The sequence below is a fragment of the Adiantum capillus-veneris genome, chromosome 1 (genome assembly GCF_014529385.1).
Source record: "Adiantum capillus-veneris isolate H3 chromosome 1, ASM1452938v2, whole genome shotgun sequence".
Lineage (NCBI taxonomy): Eukaryota > Viridiplantae > Streptophyta > Polypodiopsida > Polypodiales > Pteridaceae > Adiantum > Adiantum capillus-veneris.
In genome coordinates, this window is record NC_140931.1 from 95831442 (window position 1) to 95854941 (window position 23500).

The window sequence follows — 23500 nt, forward strand, 5'->3', positions numbered from 1 at the left end:
ATGCACATCTCCCAGCAAGCAGTCCTTGTGCAAGTAAAGGTAAAGTCAAAGAGGATGTGCCTTCTCTTGAAGACCCAGTTGTAACTGATGAGAGGCTGTTCGATTTTGCAGCATCGTGTGGTGTTGGAGACTGTTGGAATTAGGGTTGCAGAGAAATGCACACAACTTGGAGAAGACGAAGGAAGCTCAAGGCACACAATAGAGAGTGTGTTACTTAGTGTGCAATGGAAAAAAATTGATAGCCCTAGAGTGATGGGCGTATATACAATGCACGGGGGGAAAAACCTCCTAAAGAGGGAAAAAATGCCCCGACGGTCCTAGTGTGTTCACACACATCACTACCACATGTATATGGTAACAAATTCCCCCTGAAGTGATGCGGTGAACGAGAGCTAGCACATGAGTAAAGGGAAGTGCCATGCCCTAAGGACATGATCAGTCCACAAAGGGGAGTAAGCCCAAAGATTTGCGGAAAGCTTCAAGCTTCTCACTAGACAATGCCTTTGTGAAAATATCTGCAAGGTTGTCCTGTGTTGGCACATAAGCCAAGCTGATCTCTCCTGCTGAGAGCCTCTCCCTAACATAGTGGTAATGCACCTCAATGTGCTTTGTGCGAGCATGAAAAACTGGGTTCCTCGCAACTGCCAATGCGCTCTAACTATCAGTGTAGATAGTGTTGGCAGTGTCCTGTCCAACACCCAAATCAGCCATAAGGCGTCTGAGCCATACACACTCAACCGTAGCTGTGAAGACTTCCTTGTACTCAGCCTCACAACTCGAAGTGGCCACATTAGGTTGCTTCTTGCTCAACCATGATATACATGAACTGCCAAGCATGAAACACAAACCACTTGTGGACACTCTCGTGTCAAAACAACTGTGCGCTCCTTGTCGCACTGTCGAAGCAAGGGACTTGCCGTTACACCGTGTGCGAGCCATAGACGGCTCCAAGCACACAACTAGCTTAACTAGTAAACTCAAAAGAGGGCAATGGTGTGTCACTCACCGCTCTATGCTCCTGCCGTGGAGTATTCCTCACCGCAAAGAAGAAGGAGACGCCGCTACGTCGCGCTCAACCGCTTCACCGCCGTTGTGCCGCCGCAATGCTCGATCGCACTCTCTCTCTCTCTCTCTCTCTCTCTCTCTCTCACACACACACACACACACACACACACACACACACACACACACACATACACACACACAAGGAGGTGAAGAAGAAGAAGATGGAGATGGAGATGGAGCAAGAGTACTCTTCTATTGCACAAATGAGAGAATGAGTGAATTTTAGGTTTAGTTGGCTTTTATATGAGCTCACCCCATTCACATTTGGGCGCCCATGCTTAGCCAACTAATCCCTTGACTGTCCCAGTTAGAGTGCGCCTCTCATCGGCGATCACTCTTACCCTTTTCCTATTGGTCCGACAAGTCCGGTACCTGACTCTACCAAATACATAATACACGTCCGTCGTAGGTGATGGGGTGTCCGTGAGCCGTGAGGGTTAACAACAACCAGCCCAATCTGAGTCCGAAAAAGCAAGTAAGTCTGGTGGCAATGATTTCCCCTTGGGATAAAACAAGCCAAGATGTACAGTGCCACTAAGGTAGCAGAAAATCCTCTTGACAGCCTGCCAATGCTTAGACCCTGGGCTATGCATAAATCTGCTGACCTGTGAGACTGCAAACTGAATATCCGGCCTCGTGTTGCATACATAAATGAGGCAGCCAACATCAGTTTGATAAAGAGTGACATCAGCAAGATCACCAGCATCATGTAGACTCAACTTCAAACATGTTTCCATGGGAGTGGCAATAGGTTTGCAATCCTCAAGTCCAAACTTACATAGCAATGTCTCTATGTAACTTTTCTGACACAAGGCAATACCACCATCACAGTGCTTAAACTGTATACCCAAGTAATGATGCAACAGCCCCAAATCTTTCATCTTGCAAGTAGCATTCAAATCAGCCTTAAATTCAACAATATGTCTCTCATTTGGTCCAGTGATCAGCAAATCATCAACATAAAGAACCACAATGAGAAGTACATCACCCTCACGCTTTACATACAATGTGCTTTCTGTTGGACTGTTACGAAAGCCTTGTTTGACCAAATGAGCGTCAGCTTTCTCATACCAAGAACGAGGAGATTGCTTCAACCCATACAAAACTTTGTTACATTTGCACACTTTGTCCTCTTGTCCTTTTATGACAAAACCGTGAGGCTGCGTTACATAAACTTCCTCAAATATGTCACCATTCAAGAAAGCAGTAACAATGTCTAATTGATGTACATCCAAACCAAAATGACCTGCCAATGCACATAGAAAACGCACAGTAGTCATACGACAAGTGCGAGGAAAAGTCTCTTCATAATCTATGCTTTTTTGTTGTGCATAACCCTTTGCAACAAGTCGAGCCTTATGGCGATCAATCTCACCATCCAGCTTGCGTTTCAACTTGTAAACCCACTTCGTACCAATGGCCTTTTTGCCCGGAGGAAAATCACATAAAGTCCATGTGTCATTTTCTATAAGTGCATTATATTCTGATTGCATGGCAGCCATCAAATTTTCTGAATTTTGTGCTTCATCAAAAGACAGAGGCTCCTCAACATCATGTAATCTAGACACAGCCAAAGCATAACAATCTGATGCATAAGATGCATGGCGAGAGCCTGAACGAGTACGACTAGACAAAGGTGCATCCAATTTACTGTCACGCAAAGTGTGCACCAACCATTTTGGCATACCTCTAGCCTGCTCATTTTCAGCCCTTTCCTCATCAAGTATATCATGTACATATGCATAAGTAATAGGCTGATCTAAAACATTTTCAAAAACCCCCATAGGCTGTACATTTGCCTCATTGGAACTTACATTCGTATTTTCACCACTGAAAAGAGGCAACAAAGTGTCATAAATGTCCTGTGAGCTTACATTACTGTCTCTAGTACATGACAGCAAGGGCTGAACAGAATCTTCCACAAACACTACATCCCGAGAAACCAGAATACGTTTTGTTTTTTGTTAGCTTCGAATCTCGTATTCCTTGGGGTTTAGATAAAAACCTCCATGCCTTCACCCCACCGATGGATGGTTTGCATGGGACATCCTTCTCAGCAGTTGATCTCTTTTCATCTCGCTGGATTTTCACATTGCCACCATGAAGCCCCATATCCAACAGTACCAATTCTAAGCACTGCAGGTCCACTTGTCGCTCTACTGAGCTCTTGATTTTCCAAGCAAACCCGATATATAAGTAGACTAATTTCTCCACAATTCTACAAAGGGCATGCATTGTACAGATGTGGACATTCACAAGTGGTATTTTCAAAACCGGTCGAAAAGCAGGGTCCTCAATGTGACGTGTTGGAGCTTTTCTCCACCACTTTGGGTCCATGACCTTTGCAGGCTCCATGCAGAACAAACACGGCGACTTTGCCATTGCACCCATTCCACAATTATACATGCACTTTAATGTTTTGAGGTCACCAGCAAAATGCCACTGAACTTGAAAGTCTCCCCTTCCATCTACACGTAGTACCTCTCCCTGGTTAGTCTGTCGATCAATCACCTCCTGAACATTAGTTTGATGGAACACCCAATATAGAATCTCATGATCTTCTTTCTTTACCTGTAACACAAAATAAATGAGACTTAAGTATATGTGAACATTTGAGCTTAGCTGAGAATCTCTCTTACCTCAAAAGCACCAAGCCACCATATGTTAGATTTTGATTGAACACTAAAATACAAAGGATCATCATTGGGACACTTTGAGAGGGCTCTATTCATTAAAGTAATAGTAACACGCTCTAGCTTCTTCTCTTTAACAAGCTCACACTCATCCAGTTTCAACACAAAATGTAATACCCCTCGTGACTCTTCAAATGTGATGTTGTAAAACTCCACCATTCTCTTCTGCAACATCTGCAGGTCCATAAAAATATTATTGAACTCATCATATGCCATGTTTTCTCCATGGCCACTGTAAGTTGCTTTAATATGAAAGGGCTGTCCAAGATATTCTCCCTGTGCGTCGTTAAGATGAAGCCTCTCTTTCCAAACACTTGATGCTGATGGTAAAAGTTTGGATTTTATTCCCTTCTTAACAAAGATGGATGAGACAGATTTTTGTATAGCCGAATATCCTCTTTTGCTTACACCAAGTGAATCAAGTGTGCCTTGTATCTCTTTTGCAGGCACTGAGTTCTCTTAAATAAAGCGGTCCACTACATTTCGGTGTAGGACCTTAAACTTCTTGTCATGTACTATATCTGCTGCAAGGCTTCTACTTATAAGTGACTTCAATCTCTTTCCTAGATTGGCTTTGGGGTCAATGTTTCCCTTGTCAGGATAGATTGAATCTCTACATGAAGACAATGCATAAGTAAATAATAGAAAATTTACTTCACTAACACTATTTACGCACATGAAAACAATGCATAACAAGAAAAAACAAAAAAACTACTTAACTAAGACAATTTAGTCAACCAAGAAGCATCACCTTAATGCTCGGATTCTTTTCTTGAGACCTCCGGATGCAACCTGCAATGTTTCAAGATTGCACAATTTCTTCTTTCGGATACGACCACCCAAGATGGTGTCCTTCATTTGACAACTTCGTACCTTTCCTTTTAGTTCCTGTACCTCTGTTTTGTGTTGCAAAATTGTAACCTGATCTGTAGAATTTAAATGTGAAAGACGAACAATCTCACATTGTTGAGCTTGGAGAATGCCCTTATAAGTTTCAGCTTCCCTTGTAAGAGATTTACAATAACCGAGAAGGCCCTTTTCTCCATCACCAGCAAAGGTCAATAAGCTTATAGGATTGACAAACGGTGGAGACACATTAATCATTGGATTCTTATGATAGAGAGAGCCTCTCGTCCAGATATCTATGTGTTTAGCTCCCTGAGCTCTGAGCGTGTCTATGGATGCGGGAGGTATATGTGTGTTTGCTTTACTACGCTCAATCAATGGTTGATACTCATTGTCCAAATCAATGTGAAGGTGATATTATGCTTGTTTCTGCGTAACAGTTGTGCCATTTGAGGAGTGCGCCATTAGCCAAATGTGCAGGTTTAATGAAAAGTGAATAGGCGGCTGCGCCTTCGTCCCTCCATGTTAGCCTCATTCCCTCCATGTTGACGAGGTTCATTCAATGCAACTGAAAAGAAAATTATCCTTCAATCATTACGGACGAATGTTCAGAAGAGTAAAGAATCTACTTGAAGTGCACTTTTTGAACTTTTACCATGAAAGATCAACCTCTATTATTCGCCATATTTTCTAAAGAGAGAGTGAGAAAAATACATTTTCTTAGAAGGCCCTCCAAATGACGTCCGAAATTTTTTAATGATAAGAAAACAAAGGAACTCTAAGGAATGAAACCGGACCCTAGGTGTCGCAATGACAGAGTTGCATAAGTGAAAGTGTGGGCTCATCTTGTGGGGTGGCTCCCTTTTCAGCCAATGTATCTATGAACAGTTGAAGTTGTCACAGCTTGTCACGAGCATGTCATGAATTTGTAATTTTTTTATTTATCAATATAATCTTTTTACAATTGTGAGTTTTGCACAAAAGTAAAAAAAAGAATTATTAATAAGTTTCTTTTTCTTCTTTTTTTTTGGGGGGGGGAGGGGGGGGGCGCGGCAATATTCAGACGCTGAATCAGTGATAACACCTAAATTATCACCAATTATCAAACGCTCAATCAGTGATAACACCTTAATTATTAATATCACGAATTGTTGCTAGTAAGACATTCTGCTTGGGGCATGAACATTTTGAGTTCAAACCTGTGGCAAGTGCCGATGATCGAGGACCTTAGATACCATCCATATGGGATGTGTGTCGACCCTCAAATAGTGCCAAGGCCGTGTATTAAGGTACCCAAAAGCAGCCTGCCTTTGTGCAGGTCTGAACGAAGCCTTAGGAAAGGTGGGATAAAAGGATAGTTATGAAATTATGATGATGCATGTTGATGTGGAGGGACTCACATGCCGTTCTCTCATCGACTACCTATAGGCTATGCAGAGAGCTCTTTGTTTGTAGGAGGGCAAGGACAGAGGAAAAGCCTTGGCAAGGGGGACAGGCTTTGACCGGTTGACAGCTCGAAATTAAAGAAAGAAAAAAGAAAGGAAAAGGCTAAAAAAAGGGAGTCGTGCACATGTCATGTAGGACCTTGGAAGATTTTGTGCGAATTTTTCTCCTCCCAAAAACATTAAAAAAAATAAAGAAGGAAAGACATTAGAGCACTTTATTTAAATTTTTTCCTTACAAAAAGATAAATAAATTAACAATTGGCCAAGACCAACTATAATAAAAAAAGCAAAATCTTTCTAAATAATTAGCTTATAATCTATTATAGCCTCCCACCATTCTACCCTCTCCTTCTTCCTCATCTTCTCTCCCCCTCTCTCACTCTCCACTGTCCAGTTAACTGTTGATTTTGAAGAAGATTGCCAAGCCAATATGCCTCTCCGCGACATCGCCCTCGGCCGCTACAATGAACTCATGGATCCTGAGCCTCTCAAGGCCGGCTTTGCAGAGCTTGTCGCAACTTTTTTCTTCGTCTTTATCGGAGAAGGCTCCTCCATTGCCTACGGTAAGCCTTCGTTCTCATGTCTCATGGCCATATTTTCCACAGTCTGATGTAATTGGGCACATGAACAATATCATGAACATGCTTATCCCCTGATTTGTGCATCTTCTGTGAGCGTGTGCATCGCAGATCATGGCATTGTACATTATCCCACCTGACCAAGCACATCCTGCCCTGATGTGTACATTGCAAAGTGTGCAAATCTGTTCTCAAGTCCGTCTCTCATGTTTACCCACTTGTTTATGGCATCACCTTTCTGCTATGCAGTTGTAGTGAGCGGAAGCTCGACCCTCAAGCCGATGGGTCTACTGATAGCCGCCATCTGCCATGGATTCGCAATTTATGTAGCCATCGCGAATTCTTATCATGTATCAGGAGGCCATGTCAACCCAGCTGTGACTGTGGGCCTGTTGGTCGGTGGATACATCACTGTATTCAAAGCAATTCTCTACATCATTATGCAACTTGTGGGGGCTATCCTTGCCAGTCTTTTGCTCAAGTATGCAACGGACACTGCGGTAAGTACAAAAGAAATTGTGTAGCATCATTGATCAAGCTAGATTTTGCTATATCCTCTCTTTAAATGCAATGACAAGGGCCATTATGGCAATGCCAACAAGGAAGCATGGCTTTAACTGCATTTCCGATAGAACTTTGGCATTTTGCTAATCTGTGTGTAAATGTTGCGGCAGAGTTTGCCATTACACGCTGTGGGAGGGGGCGACAATGTTGGGCAAGCGTTGGTATTGGAGATTGTGATGACATTCATCTTGTTGTATACCATATATGCAAGAGCAGTGGACCCAAGGGCAAAGGAGACATCATCATCAGCACCCTTGACGGTGGGGCTGTTGGTAACAGCGCTCATTTTGTGCGGCGGGCCTTTCAGCAGCTGCTCTCTTAACCCGGCACGGTCATTCGGGCCGGCCCTCGTGTCATGGAGCTGGGATGACCACTGGATCTACTGGGTGGGGCCTATCCTCGGTGCAGCCCTTGCAGGAGTTGTGTATGAGCTGATTTACATTGAGACATCGCCGCCGACGAGCCTGCATGAGCGACTGGAGCCATCAGATGACTACTGAGGAAGCCTGCTAAATCCCTCTGCTTCACAGGTTAGAAGAGTAACACAATCTTCTAGGGTTGGCCTTCCCCTTCTTCAAGGAGGGTATAGCCCATTGAACTTCTTACATTTCTGCGTATACGTTGCCTTGCTCATTCTCACCTTCGTCATCATCCAGTTGCTTTAAAACCAGGCTTCTCATGAAGATGACGAAGACAGAAATAACCCTTTCGTTCGCAACTTGCAATGAAGTTGTTTCCCACTTTTTGAGTTTGCTTTTGGAGTTTAAATTTTTCTGCCCATTGGCTTATACCCGGTTGCCTTTCTCTCGTTCTTCTTGTCCTTTTCTCTCTCTCTCTCTCTCTCTCTCTCTCTCTCTATGTGCGTTGAGCATTGGGGTGCAAGACACACTGCGGGATTTGGTTGGATGAAGCAGAAGCCGTCATGTGTTCGAAGGACGGAGCCGGAATCTCTCCCCCTTTTATAATAGTATAGCAGTATAAATATAGATGCCAATGAGTGAGCTAACTTTATTATCTTTGATGTATCTTACGAGTTTGTCACACAGTATTTGAGTTAGGCCAGTGGCACTTGAGACTTGAGTGACCATTGTTGATGGGCTAGCACTTCCAAATGGGCACTAAAAACACTTATGGATTGAATTTGGCTCCCCCGAATCTTATCTTTCTTAAAGATTTAGAGAGATCAGAGAGAGAGAGAGAGAGAGAGAGAGAGAGAGAGAGACACGATCGATTGCCACTCTCCTTTCATGAGGGATTGATGCCCACTCCCATCACACACAACGTGGGCTGTCAATTTTGTAAAGGGCTTCTTAACCAAATAGCCCCCAGGTTTCGAACTCACAACCCACAAATTAAGACTCCAAGGCCTTGCCATTTTGTGATCTAGTGGTATACACATATGATTATATAGTGGTTTACATATAGTTCATACAAATTATGCAAGAACATAATTGTGCACATCGTATGCATGTTTAACATACAATTCACCTCTGATTCTCAATGAGTTCACATTACCCAAGTTGACATGTAGTTCAAATTCCGATCTGAACACTTCAGATATGGACTCTGTTATTTGATTGTGATCAGAGAGAGAGAGAGAGAGCGCTAGTCAATTGTGATCGTACAAAAGTGTCTATCATTCGAGGTAACATCAGAGTCTTTACCATTCCTACCATCTCCCATTTCTTCTCCCCTTTCTTGAATTTTGATAAGGTCTTCTTGTATCCTTCAGTTGAGTATGCTATAGCTAGAGTTGACATCTAAGGTGCATTTTGACATACATATTGATAGGATTCAGAAAATAAAGCTTTGCGAGAATACAAAGAGGTACAAACAAATAAATTTTCGGTAAAACTTCTGATATGTAGTGGTCTTGTCCTTGTGATAAGATAATTTATTTATTTTTTTAGCTATGCTTCAAGTTCAAGAACATTAGTCTTTTCAAAGTTGAGCATGGGCTGCCCAAATTCTAACAATGATGGATGAAATTTTCTATATTCATGTTTCGTTAAGCTATTTGCTCTACTCTACTAGCTCTACATTTTAAAAATTCAATACTTCACGAGATTCCTTTCGAATCCCCCCACCCCCTTTTCTACTTGCATGTAGGCATGCCTCGCCCCTGCACCTCGCGTGTCTTTGACGGCCCCTCCCCTCCCTCAGCAGCCCTCGAGGCAGACACCGCCTTGCTTGATGTGCTGCTAGATCCACTGCAGTGGACAGACTGTCATGCAACTCGTCAAGGCCTGTGGGGCCTCGCCTCTGCCCAACTCGAAATCTTCCTTCACACACTCACCTCGCCCGGAAACCACACACACACACACACACACACACACACACAGAGAGAGAGAGAGAGAGAGAGAGGAGGGAAAATATAAGCATGGTCTGAACGTGGCCAATCTCGAGAGGGAAAAGCTATTGCAAGAGGAGAATCTGTCTTAGATTCTCCTCTTCTTTTCTTTTTCAAAAGTCGTGACACCTACTTGCTTTGCTCTTTTTTACATGAACAATAGCATTGGGCCAGTACCTCTTAGATTCATGTTTCTAAACCTTCACCAAAACAAAGTGTTGCTAATTTAGGAGCACCACTACAACGGAAGAATCTTAAACAGTCATTGGGTTTGCATGTTTGGTTTTGGAAGACGATGGTAGGGTTTCTAAAGACGATCCAACAAACTACATTAATTTGTAAGTGCATTTTCTGTCCGTCACCTCTTGTTTTGAAATGTAACATAGGCATCGTATGCCTCTCATAAAATCCTGCAAGAGGAGTTCTCCCTTTAAGATCTCTCTAGCATAGGTACATTGCTTAGAAATGTCTCTAACCATAGGAGCCCCATGCTTATATAATCCGCCCGAGCCTGGCCATTCACACTTAAACGAACATGACCCAAGCCTACGATGTGTTGGGCTACACACCTATGTGGCCATCTAAGCCTCCTCAAAACCCCTGTGCATTCCACCTCGGAGCTCTGCGTATGCGGTGTACTCTAGGAACCTATCCATGCATGCCATACATGCTCCTTGGTCTTGATGCTATAGATGATGCGACATTGCCTCTCTCTGAAGCAAAGTTTACATCCTCGTAACCATCCTAGGATCCTTAAAGAGAGAAAACCATAATGTAAAAACCTCTCCTTGCCAAAGTTCAACATTAGAACTCCTTTGTTCCTTCCCTCATGACTTCTTTCTTTAAGAACTCTATAATTCTTCAATGAGTCCACTGTTGTAAACTCGTTATCGATCCTTGATGGCAACCCTTAACCTTTTTAGGTTCCTTTTTGACTTACAATTACCTTGCAGTTATCGATCCTTGATGGCAACCCTTAACCTTTTTAGGTTCCTTTTTGACTTACAATTACCTTGCACTTCTGTGCCACAAACCTTAGACCAAGCATCCCATATTACTTTGTTGGCTTTGATACCAATGTAATATAGGCATTGCATTCCTCTCTTAAAATCCTCCAAGAAGAGATCTCCCTCTAAGAGCTCTCTAGCATAGGACCACTACTTAGAACTATCCACCCAACCATAGAAGTCCCATGCGTATATATTCCTAGCATGGTTGTTCACACTTGGATAGACATGACCCAACCCTACAGTGTGTCTGGCTACACACCTCTATGGTCCTTTAGACCTTCTCAAATCCATGTGGACTCCAACCCCGAGTTCTGCATACACTATGCTCTACCCACATTTGTGCATGACATACGTGCTCCTTGGTTTAGATGCTATAGATGTAAGGATAGAAAACAATCAAAACTGCTCACCCATCTACTAAATAACCACCTTTGATATAATTGTCCACTAGCAAATTTGTTCGGAGCTCAGCTTAGAAAGAGTATGGAAAATCAAATTTTCCTCTTAAAGAACTTCATGAGCAACAAACACTTTGAGTTTATTAACAAATTTTTATCCTCTTTCCCAATGTAAAGTTGTCGCTTTCATCTTTGATATGCATAGCCTATGATCATTTCCTTTTGATGGGTCTAAATTTGGAATCATATTGGATGCATCCTTGATCCTTTTCATTTTGCTACTGCAAAAACGAAGCTAGCATATAGACTAGGAAAGCTTAACGGATTCTATTTTGATACTCTTGTGAGCCTAAGAGTAGGACATGCATGTCTCAAAGAGCTTTCATCACATCAAATAGAACATTAGCATATTCTATTTGCACATAAGTAGCCTGCATAAAAATTGTGATCATATTTTTATTGTACAATTTACAAATACATTAGGGATTTTTCTAATTGGTTCAATTTAAAGTATATTTACATATGATATATGGTTAAAGATACATAGATATACGATAGACCATTGAATAAAGGTCATAAGAGATAAACAAGGGGTTTATATTTAGAGTGTTGAATGCATATGATATGGTATACTCCAAATAGCAACTACCTTGGACCAAAGATGAGGGATCTAACTTCATTTACAATCTTCAGAGTGCACTACAATGTATCTCAATTGTATGATACATGATGTAAACTACTCATTGACTATTTGCCATTTGTTCTTTAGTGTACTATCAAACACTATAAACTAACATGTTGAACTTTCCATTGAGCTTGTTGAAGTTGCCACAGTACTCTTTTAGGCTGCCATAAGTTTACAATGTACACAATATAAAAGAAATATGTATTATGAGGAGTGAATCAACCCACATCCCAATCTAGAGTTCCATAATTGTCAAGATGTACCAGTCGTGACTCCAAGATTGGGAGCAGACTTAGAAATTATTGGTGGATAAGAGGAGTGAATGGGCATATCATCCACTCCATCTCACTAAAAATCTATTTGACCCTCATGTAAAAAATAAACTACATTGTCAACCAAAAAATCCTCCAGATTGTTGCATGGTTGTAGCAAATATCCAAATGGAAGTGTAGGTTGAATTGTGATTGGTTGACCATCTGAGTACTAATAAGTAACTAAGTAGTCAAATTGATGTGGTTGCTCATAGGTGTGATTGAGGAGATTGATTTCTCCATAATCCAATAGTTTAATGGTTTTGCGAGATTTGTGGTAGAAAAATAAGAGGAATTATGTTATTCATAATACATAAATTTTTCTCAGATACACATTTTTGTAGAATAGTACATACTAGAGCTCCATCACTATGGAATCTTAAGAAGAGATGAAAGTAAAGAAGAAGAACTCTAAGAGGAGCCTCTCCACACCAAATTATCTTTCCATTGTGCACTAAGCAATATACTCTCTATTGTGCTCCTTGAGCTTCCTCATCTTCTCCAAGCTATGTGTGTTTCCCTGCAACCCTCTTTCCAACACACAATGGCTTGTAGACTTTTAGGTCCTAAAGGTATGGGCTTAGAAAAAGGTATAGACTAGGGTTTAGGTTAAGACATTTTGCTATCAAGAAAGTTGGATAGGATTAAATGTGCAAAGATACACCAATTGCTCTTGGAAATTGGTGATAAAATTAAAGGACTATATTGAGAACTCATGAGAGCTGGAGTCCCTTAACTGGAAACACAAACTCATCATGAAATTAAAGAATTCGATATAAGAAACTTTTCTTAGTTTATACTCAGATTTTGTAGAAAAACTTTTTCTTTTACAAAATGAATATTTCATGAGTTTTACAACATACTTTATTCTCAAAGGTTCAATTTTTTTAAAATGTCATAGGACCTTTCCATGAGTTTCTTGTGATTTCTTGAGGCTATTTATAGCAGTTAGTGGTGTCCTCCTTCGGCCCTTTCTTGGGGTGAACTTCTCATTCTTCATTTGTTTCCTCCCGTTTGTCTATATCTTTGACTCTTTCTTTGGATCTATCCTTGCGTCTTCCTCGCCTTCACAATATTAACATACCTTCACTCCTAGAAGTCATAAAATTATATCCTCACTCTCAAAATCTGATGACCAAAAGCTTTGGGACTAGTGGAAAATGCACATGCACTTCAAGAAGCCTTAAGCAAGCTCTAAATCAAAGAAGAAATTCATATTAATATAAGAATTTCCAAATTTCCAAATAACTGCAATTGAGTAATAGGAGTAAATGATAATTAAAACTTTGTCATTCCATGGGATCCATCAAGAGAGTTCACTAGATAGCAAGTCTTTTTAGTGATATCAACAATTATAAAGACCCATTGGGAATTGTGGAAAACCAACTTAAGTTGCGAGTGACAAAAATTAAAAAAACATATATAGAAAGCCTTTGCAAAACACTACTTGTCATGATAAGGAACATATTTGAATTCACAAGATCCACCATATTTTCTACGCTCTAAAATCCCAGATAGTTCACACCATGCACAACATCAAAAGCATTGTTGAGGGGGTTTCGAGGAAGATCCCTGGATTCAATCCCTGGCCCTCCGGGTTCAAATCAGAACATAATTGAATCCTCTCCAGTGAAAGGCTTCAGGATCTCCTGAATTCTAGTGTTTGTCTAAGCCCTGAATGGCCCTTTTGATGTAATCCCAAGCTCACTCCTTGAGTGAACAGACGTAATTATTTGGTTCTTTTCTAATATATTCTCCCCTTACATTGTTTTTTTTTAAAAAAACTAGCCATTAAACATGAAACTTGAGGAGGAGGTTGGTGGGACCATAAAAGCTTTCCAAAGAAAAGTTTCACATAAATGATGCATATCCCCATTTATATAGCCTTTCACAAGTCCCAAGGCAAAACTAACCATTACACATGAAACTTGAGGAGGAGGTTGGTGGGACTATAAAAGAGTTCAGCGCACAAAATTTGAGGCAAATTTGATTATTGAGCACAAAATTTAAAGAGAAAGTTGGTGGAGTATAAAAGGGTCCAAGAACCCTCATTTACATACTTGCTCCAAAGTCTTAAAATCACCATCCTGTCTTTTTGGACTAAATAAGGATTGGAGTACATAAGGAGTCCTTATAAAGCGTTGGACTCTTGGTGCAATTGTGGACCGTTGGATTTTTTGGACTACATAAGGAGTCCTTAGTAAAGCGTTGGATTCTTGGTGCAGTCGTGGACCATCGGATGAAGCTTGTAGATTAGTGCAACATGACAAAAACTTTATTTTTCAATATGTCTTTTAGGTCTTTGTGAGAGGTGTTGACATTTGTGTACCTCTCTCTTTAAAGATCACACACAATCTTTTTCGTCCTCTTCCACCTTTTTTTTTCTCAATTTGCTACAATGCTTCCACTTGGTTTTTCAAACATTAGTTTTTATATTTTTGGAATATATTGTACTTTAAATAGTTTATTGTTACACTTTTTCAAAAAACATAATATTTTATTGTGATAACAAATGTTTAAAAAATTAGAGTCACTTTCTTGTTTTCTCTAAAAAAGAAACTTTTATTATTAAATTTTTCTCATAGCCTTATGTAGCTCATAGTGAACTTTCACCTTGTTTAAGGTGGCTTAGCACTCGTGTACCTACTTACCTCGTTCTTTTTCTTTTATTCACTGTGCTTGGAAAGTCTCATCTTGTCTTATTTCCCTAAAGCTTTGCATAGGACCTATCTTATTTGCTAGACATCTTCTTCAAATCCCTTGATCAAGTCAAAGGTGAAAATATAACTCAAACTCTTGTGACTTATACACCACCAATGTGTCTAGAGGACCCAAAAACCCTAGGAATGACTCTTGGCTTTCCTCTTTTGGAACCCAAAGAAAGAGAAACCCCCAAAAAAGGACTAGAAGGGAGAGATTGAATCCTTGCACAAATTTTGTGTTAGCAAATGGCGTGTGGATACAATCATGGGATCAAAATCACCAAATTTTAAGCCACATTATTAGTTTATTTATTCTTGTTACTTTTATTTCCTTGCCCAAAATTTTTAAGGGTGTTCCATATCTTCCTTCAACGTAAGAAATATAAGAGAAGCAGTTGAGACTATGGAGAGGTATTTGACATGGAAATTGAATATAGGAATCATTGAACTCATTTAAAAGTAGGTAGACGATAAGTGGGAGCAAAAGTCTCTTCATAATATATGCCTTTCTGTTGTGCATAACCTTTTGCAACAAGTTGAGCCTTATAGCAATCAATCTCACCATCCGGCTTGCGTTTCAACTTGTAAAACCATTTCGTACCAATGGACTTTTTTCCAAGAGGCAAATCATATAAAGTCCATGTGTTATTTTCTATAAGTGCATCATATTCTGATTGCATGGTGGCCATCCAATTTTTTGAATTTTGTGCTTCATCAAAAGATAGAGGTTCCTCAACATCATATAAGTTAGACACAAGCAAAGCATAACAATCTGATGCATAAAATGCATGGCGATAACCTGAACGAGTACGACTAGACAAAGGTGCATCCAATTTACTATCATGCAAAGTATGCACCAGCCATTTAGGCATACCTCTAGCCTGCTCATTCTCAGCCTTTTCCTTATCAAGTACATCATGCACATCTGCATCAATATTAGGCTGATCTGTAATATTTTCAAAAACTGATATCTTTACTAAACTGAAGATGAGGGGGTAGAGAGAGAATGTAGAGAAACCTTGCTAACCCTAGAGCTTAAGTTTTTAGCGATAAATTAGGTTTTCTAATTGTAACCCTACCTGCCCGCCCAAAAGGGCAGGATGTTTGGGCCCGGACCTCTCTCCTTCGCCCACGCAAGCACCTCGAACGCATGGGATACAGAGAATCCTCTTCCCCACCATACGTCTCTCCTCCTCCCAAACGTCCCCTCTAGCCTGATGGCCCCCATCAGCCCTCTCCCAGTCTTCTCCTTAGCAAACCCTCTCATCTCTAAAGTCCTCCCTCTTGAGTACGTAGAAAAATTACTCCTGGCGCTCTCTGCAAGACAAAAAACTTACGCAGAAAACTCAACAGGACATGGTGGTCCACTCCTTGCCCCAAAGGCACCAATCCAAGATACGCCAGTTGCTTTTGGAGTTGCAGGTGGAAGCCTATGTCTCCCTACCCGTGAGGCTAGTCCTGCAGATGGCCAGGTACCTCCTCTCATTGGCGAGCGACAACCTCAGCAAGGGAAGCCCTCAATCATCCTCATGTTTGCTCAAGTAAGAAAACTAGAAAGAGATCTCGAGGCTAGGGCCCTTGTAGGGTTACTAGCAGATCCTTGCCCTCCAGTTAAGTTTGAGGATCAAGCAGCAATGGACGTCTAGGGGCATGGAGGTGGAATTAGTCCAATGTCTCCCAAAAATTCACTTTTTGTTTGTTTTTGGGACCCCGCCATGGCCTTTCAAGCTTTGAGCTCGGGCCAATGGAGATTTTGCAGAACTCCCCGTTGTGTCTTTTTCGTTGGAACCGGAAGTTCAACCTTGGAGTTTTAGCTTCGTGTAATTATCTTGTGTGGGTTGAATTCCCCAATCTTCCCATGCACCTGTACAACCACCTAGGGCCAATAGCTAGAAAGCTTGGAAAATTTTTGGGTGGATGCCAGAGACAAGATTTCTACAATCCTACCTGGCATCCCCAAGTTTTGGTTGATATGGACATCTCTCACCGAGACAGACTCCCATCCTCCATCGACATCAGAATTGATGATGAAATTCTGGAGAAAGCCATTGACTACAAGTATCTACTAGATACATGCTTCCTTTGTGGGAATAAGGGCCATTTTGTTAGGGATTGCCCGGGGAAAGCTTAGTCAAAGGTCTCCCAAGACAACCAGATGCCCCCCTTCGAGCCCCCCTCGAAGACCCCTGAAGACACTGCCTCTAGAAAGGCTCCCAAAAAGGGCAAAGCTAGCGTAAATCCTCCCCATAAACAGAACCACTCAAAGAAACAGATCACTAAAGGAAAAGTCCCCATGCAAAATTGCTTCTCCATCCTGGACCGTCTCCAAGACTTCATGGATTCAAAATCTGAGGACTTAGGATAATTCATCCCTCCCACTCAAGCCTCGGAGCCTGACGCAGACTCCCGGCTAGAAGAAGAATTTAACGCTTTGGATAGCCAACCAATCCCAGATCTCAACAAAGAGAGTGTCCCAGCAGCTCACTCGATCCTCCTCCCTAGAGCAATCCTACCCCAATGGAGGTCGTGAAGGATAACAAGAAGAATCATGCTAGTGTGGCACAAACACCACCCAAGCACTTCGGGAAGAAAGACAAATGTATTGCTAAATGAACATACTATCATGGAATGTAAAGGGTCTCTCAAATCCTACTAAAACAAGAAAGTAGACAATTGGATCAAGAATAATACCCACAACTTCTTGGTCCTCCAAGAAGTCAAGACTTCGGGGCAAGATCTCGAACTTGCTCTCAACTCAATCTCCAAAAAACACTACTGGCTAAACAACACTCATAATTATGGCTCAGGGGGTTGAGCCATAGGAATTCCTGAAAAATTCAGAGATATCAACCTTTCAACGTTCAGAGGTTTCAACTGGTGCTCAATGATTCTCCCTTAGTCATTCAATTTTCACTTAGTAGGAATCTACGTAGGAGGCTCTGTTTCTGACAGAACCAAGATGTGGTCGGAGCTGTCAAAGCTGCAAGGTCCAATCATCCTAGTAGGGGACTTTAACATGGTCAAAACACTGGAGGATAGATTTCTATCCCTAGGTTCAACGGTTAGAGGTTCCAAAGGAGAGGCTTGGGAAGCACTCAAGCTATGGGATGTGGGCGTGGCTGGAGAATTTACTTGGAAAAACTATGGGAGAGGAAGCCTTGTTAGAAAGGCCAGGCTTGACAGATGCTACATGGATAAATCCCTCATCAACTCCTTCACTAGAGTTAAAGCCAAAGCCAGATTCAACACTTGTACCTCTGATCATTACCCCTTAGCCATCACCCTGGATGACGAAGTAAACAAAGTGCAAAACAATTGGTTTCACACTGACCTCGCCCTCTTCAAACTCCCTTTTGTTCAGGAATCTATTCAACAAATTTGGGACAAGGCCTTCTCCACGAATGTATCCCTTGCAAGAGCATGGAGCAAAGCCATGAAGGATAAACAAGCATTACTTATTCATACCAAGAAAGAAGTGTCTCTTATCTGCAAAAAGAGGAGAGACAAGATTTATGACAAGCTGGCAGAGATCGAATCCTTCCCCCCCCCCCCCCCCCCCCCCCCCCCCCCTTGCAGTTCAGGATAAAATTGTAGATACCCGAACTAAGCTAAGACATGAAGAAGATGTCATCCTTAAACACTCTTCTACCTTCTTCAAATAGTGGTGGGCTGGCAAAGTAGACCTTCCATCTAAAGAAATGTTTAAGTCTCTTCGCAAGAAAAATGCCCGACAGAGAAATCCGTTCTTCTCTGCCCCCTCCCCCATTGAGTCTGATTCCCAAAACTTGGAGTATGTCAAGAGCCATTTTTCTTCTCTGTTTAGTACACATGAGAAGATGTCATTAGAAGCTATGGAGGCCAAAATTGAGACTTTAGCTTGCAGATCCAGGGTGATCCCCCCTCAAGAAGCTTCTGCAGCAGAATCCCCACTCTCCTTTTCAGATATCCACAAGGCCATAGAAGGTATGAAGCCCCACAAGACTCCAGGGCTAGATGGGCTACCCATTGAGTTCTTCCAGTTGTTTAAGGAATTCCTCGCTCCTTACCTTCTAAAGGTGTGGGAAGAATCGCTATCTTGCAAAGCCCTCCCCTGCTCTATCAATTCAAGTGTCATTAAGATGTTGCATAAACGTGGGGCCAAGGATGACCTCGCCAATTGGAGACCCTTGACTATGCTAAACATCACCTACAAGATATTTTCAAAGGTAGTGGCCAATAGGATCTGCGGGGTACTAATGAAATCGATCTCTTCATAACAGAAGGGCTTTATCAAAGGATGGAAACTAGTCGAGGCAGTCATATCCTTGTGGGAAGGATTCGATTATGAAATTGAATCAGACCAAGACTTTGTCTTCGTCAAGATTGACTTTGACAAGGCATATGACCGCCTAGAGTGGTCCTTCATCTTGAGATGTATGGAGGCCATGGGCTTTTGGGCAATGATGATTCTGTTTATACATACCCTCCTAGGAAATGCAAGGGAAAGAGTATCAGTAAATGGTTTACTCACCGAGGTCTTTGGGATGGCTAGATCCATTTGACAGGGCTGCCCTCTCGCTCCCCTCTTGTTTTCAATTGCAACCGACTCCCTAAATTGTCTCATAAAGACAAGATGGCCCAAGGCCTCACTAAAGGGATCTCTCTTCTTGGAACCAATAGAAGATAGTGTCTCTCTTAATTTACAGATGACACTAACGCATCGCTAGCAAACGAAGCGAGAACCCTAGCCAAATTTTGGGTAGTAATGAACATCTTTTGCTTGGCGACAGGTTCTAAAGTCAACCACAACAAGACAGGGGTATATTTGTCCCGGTCATTTCTCATATTGGATCATCAACACAGGATGCAAAGTTATCAGGGAAGGGGAGATCTTCATGCTGCTAAGAACTCCAATGGGATTTGAGGTCACTCTCAAGTGATGATGTGTAATGAAAATGGCCTATGAACTTTGAGAATAGCGGAATTAAGAGAATTAGAGTGAGCATTTTTGTGAAATTACTCTGAGAACATAGAGGGTGAACTTAATTGAAGGTAGCAATATGAACATAGTACTTAATTAACTTGGCATGAAGAATACTTTCGCAAGAGAGAGAGTATTAGAGAACATGAAAATAGTTGAGGATTGGATTTACTTGGAGCCGGTCCCCCCTACAAAAAGCGTTTGTATTATAGATCTCCCATCAAGAGAGACTTGGTACAACACAATCTTTGTGTTCCTTGTGACCTTGGTGATGCTATGAAGATGGAAATATTCATGCATCACGAGCATAACATAAACTTTTCAAAATTCATTAACTATCCCAAGCCTCAGTCCCAAGGCCTCAAACACCTTTGACGATGGAGAGAGCTAGCGGGGAATGAGGTTAGGGAAGAGGAAGAAGAATCATCCATAGGAGAAAGAAATAGTTCCTCACTTATCATCACTCTTCTTGCTTAGCATAGCATAATAGCATAGTAATGAAGATGAAGAAGATGGCAAGCTTAAGCATTGAAGCATGGCTCTTGGTTGGATTTGCATTCCATAGCCAAGAGTGTTGGTGTAGGCTCTCCACTTCTCAACAAGTTTGGAGAAGGAGATGGAGCTCTTGCACTTTGCACTCCACACAATGAGAGAATGTATGTGTGTGTGTGTGTGTGTGTGGGAGAGTATACCCCCCTCTCATGCTTGGTCCACCTCTCTCTCTCTCTCTCTCTAGTAATATTTAATTATATCATTTGGGACATGTGTCCTCTTTTTTCTCTTTGAGAGAAAGAACTTAATTATTTATTTTTATGCATCTAAATTCTCATTGGACCCCTTTAAAGCCTATCCAATAGAATTCAAGCGCATCATGAGGGCCACATGTGGAGAATTTTTTAGACATGTGTCTTTTATGCTTCTTAAGTCATTTGGTTTGATTTGAATACTTTAAGCACTTAGTCAATCAAGCATGTGTCTTTTAAGCTTCTTAGTCATTTGGTTTGAATTGAATACTTCAAGCACTTAGTCAATCAAGCATGGAAACGTTCATGCCTCTTGAGAATTCATCTTTGAGTGATTATATTAAATTGTTGATTCTAAACAATCAACTTTCGGCCCACCGTCCCTGACTCTATGACTGGCCAACTGCTTGTACCTGACTGCATCCAACCTGACCTGCCTTCTCCTATCTGGTTGGTGGACCTCATACCCACGGTCAACCAATCTTTGAAGGTCTTTTGGGTCCACCCTTATAGGGACCCCGTCCCACAGCCAATCTACCCAAAGGGCAGACCTTGGACCCCACTCATGTGTCTTTTCCCACAATGTCATGTCAAAGGCCCTAGACCTCATCCATCTAAGGGAACTTTCCCAAAAATCAAAAGCCACCGACAAATCCTGGAACAAACAAGATGAGGAACATGAAGCATCACATTAATTCTTGCTCATGTTTTGATGTGTATGACTTAGCCAATTTCAAGATTGTCAAAAGTACTTTTTGGCTTGGACATCAACTTTAAGCACACTCACTCGTGCATAATCTTATTGCAAGATTATGCACAAAGCTCACTTTGATATGTATGAAAGCACATCGCACATGGGTTTTAGACACTAATCAAAGGTGTCCTTAGTGATAAGAACGCCTATGACATGCACACCAAAAATGCACAAAATTGCAATGTGTGTAAACTTTACACCACTAGATAGGAAGGTCGTATTCTCAACGGATAAATGACACCAATGATGCCAATAAAATGAAGATGGAAAAGAGGAAAACAAATGATAATGAAAACTAGATGAAGATTATTTTGAAGAGAACACATATGACTCCATCTTCACACATAATGAATGAATGAATAAAAAAAATTGTACTACCTAGGACTACTAGAACCATAGCAATGAATCACGTAAAGAACCACTATGATGTATCATGGGACGTTGAACCGTGGTCGTTGAATCCGTTTAGAGTCACCATGATGTATCCAGTTGAGAACCATAATGTTATAAATATAGTGAGAACCACCATGATGTATCAAGAATATGAATCATGCTAGCCTAGGAGTACACCATTACATGAATACATATACTAAAACATATGAAGTCTTTGTAAAACCCCAAGTTTTTCTTAAGGAGGTGATTGTTAGGGTATGCCCAAATTGTGGCACCATATAGGAAATCCCTCTACCCACCTAAGAAAGATGAGATGATGACATGGTCCAATAGCAAGAAGAATAAGCTCTCTAGTTTGTCTTAAGGAGGTGATTGTTAGGGTACGCCCATCTTGTGGCACCATATAGGAAATCCCTCTACCCACCTAAGAAAGATGAGATGATGACATGGTCCAATAGCAAGAAAAAATAACCTCTCTAGCCAATGATTGCAAAGCACTAAGCCTATTGAAGAGGCTATTATCTAATCAATCGATTTTACTTTGAGCTAGTCTCTCCACTACAAGGGTGCTTTGTAAGTAGGGATACAAAAATTTTGCCCCAAAAATAAATATAGTGTCACTAAAAGCGTCACTAACTACATCACTATGCGCATTGCAGTTTGCGATGTGCATAGCAATGCCTACAAACTCTATTGCGTCGCATAAGCAGCACAAAAAAATTCAAAATTTCCAGTTTTTTCGTGGGAGCCATTTTTTCTCCCACAAAATTTGCAGAGTGCAAGCAGTGATGGAGTAGAGCCTGTGCCTCTCGTCCCCTCTTCCCTTTTCAACATTTCTACATCCTTGCACCACCTGTCCCCCTCTTCCCCTTCAACGCCCCCCTCTTCCGAAGGAGGACCGCGAGGTACACACACACACACACACACACACACACACACACACACACACACACACACACACACACACACACACACACACAGAGAGAGAGAGAGAGAGAGAGAGAGAGAGAGAGAGAGAGAGAGATGAAATGATATATTAATGTCTTCAAAAGGCCAAAATGACCTATGAGACCAATCTGTTACAAACTGGTGAATTTGATACCATGTTTGACTACAAAAAAAGAGATACTAAATTGAATCTAGAAGTGTTACTAGCTAGAACTACGTGGGGTATGTGTGATCACTGATACAATGGGTGTCGAATACAAGTGAGAGATAGAATGGGTGATGAATCCATCCTCATTTATACTTTGGATGTCAAGATAGTATGGATGGAATTCTCTGTTGTAGTCTCTGTCAATATTGTGAACCTCCTCTCTCTCTCTCTCTCTCTCTCTCTCTCTCTCTCTCTCTCTCTCTCTCTCTCTCTCTCTCTCTCTCTCTCTCTCTCTCTCTCTCTCTCTCTCTCTCTCTCTCTCTCTCTCTCTCTCGCAAATGAAATGAAATGATATATTAACATCTTCAAAAGGCGTTAATGACCTATGAGACCAATCTATTACAAATCGATGAATATGATACCATGTTTGAGTACAAAAAAAGAGAAACTAAATTGAACCTAGAAGTGTTACTAGCTAGATCTATGTGGGGTATGTGTGATCACTGATACAATGGGTGCCGAATACAAGAGAGAGATACAGTGGGTGATGAATCCATCCTCATATGTACTCTGGATGTCAAGATAGTATGGCTCGAATCCTCTGTTGTAGTCTCCGTTGATGTTCTGAAGCTCCTCTCCTCAGTTGTGGGCATCTTGATCTCCCTAGCTCCAATACAATGAGAGTAACATGGGTGTGAGTTTGAACTCAGATTTGTAGTGGTGGATACTCCTCTATCTGTCCAGTGTTTGGTGTGAAGAAATTAGTAATAGATCTCTAGGATTGTCTCTCTCCATATCTCCTCAGTAAACTATCTCTATGTCTCTGTAACTCTGGGATTGTCTCTCTCTAGATCTCCTCAGTAAGCTATCTCTGTGTCTGTGTAGCTCAAATAGATACAGTCTAAGA

At 41.4% G+C, this 23500-nt stretch overlaps 1 protein-coding gene across 1 annotated transcript; it reads left to right on the top strand.

The window, feature by feature from the left end:
• The first annotated feature begins 6384 nt into the window (after positions 1-6384).
• LOC147465220 (putative aquaporin TIP-type) lies at positions 6385-7987 on the top strand. Its single transcript, XM_086518890.1, has 3 exons — positions 6385-6612; positions 6877-7127; positions 7302-7987. The coding sequence occupies exons 1-3, from the start codon at positions 6480-6482 to the stop codon at positions 7689-7691; spliced, it is 774 nt and encodes a 257-aa protein (XP_086375016.1). The 5' UTR covers positions 6385-6479; the 3' UTR covers positions 7692-7987.
• The last annotated feature ends 15513 nt before the right edge of the window (positions 7988-23500 follow it).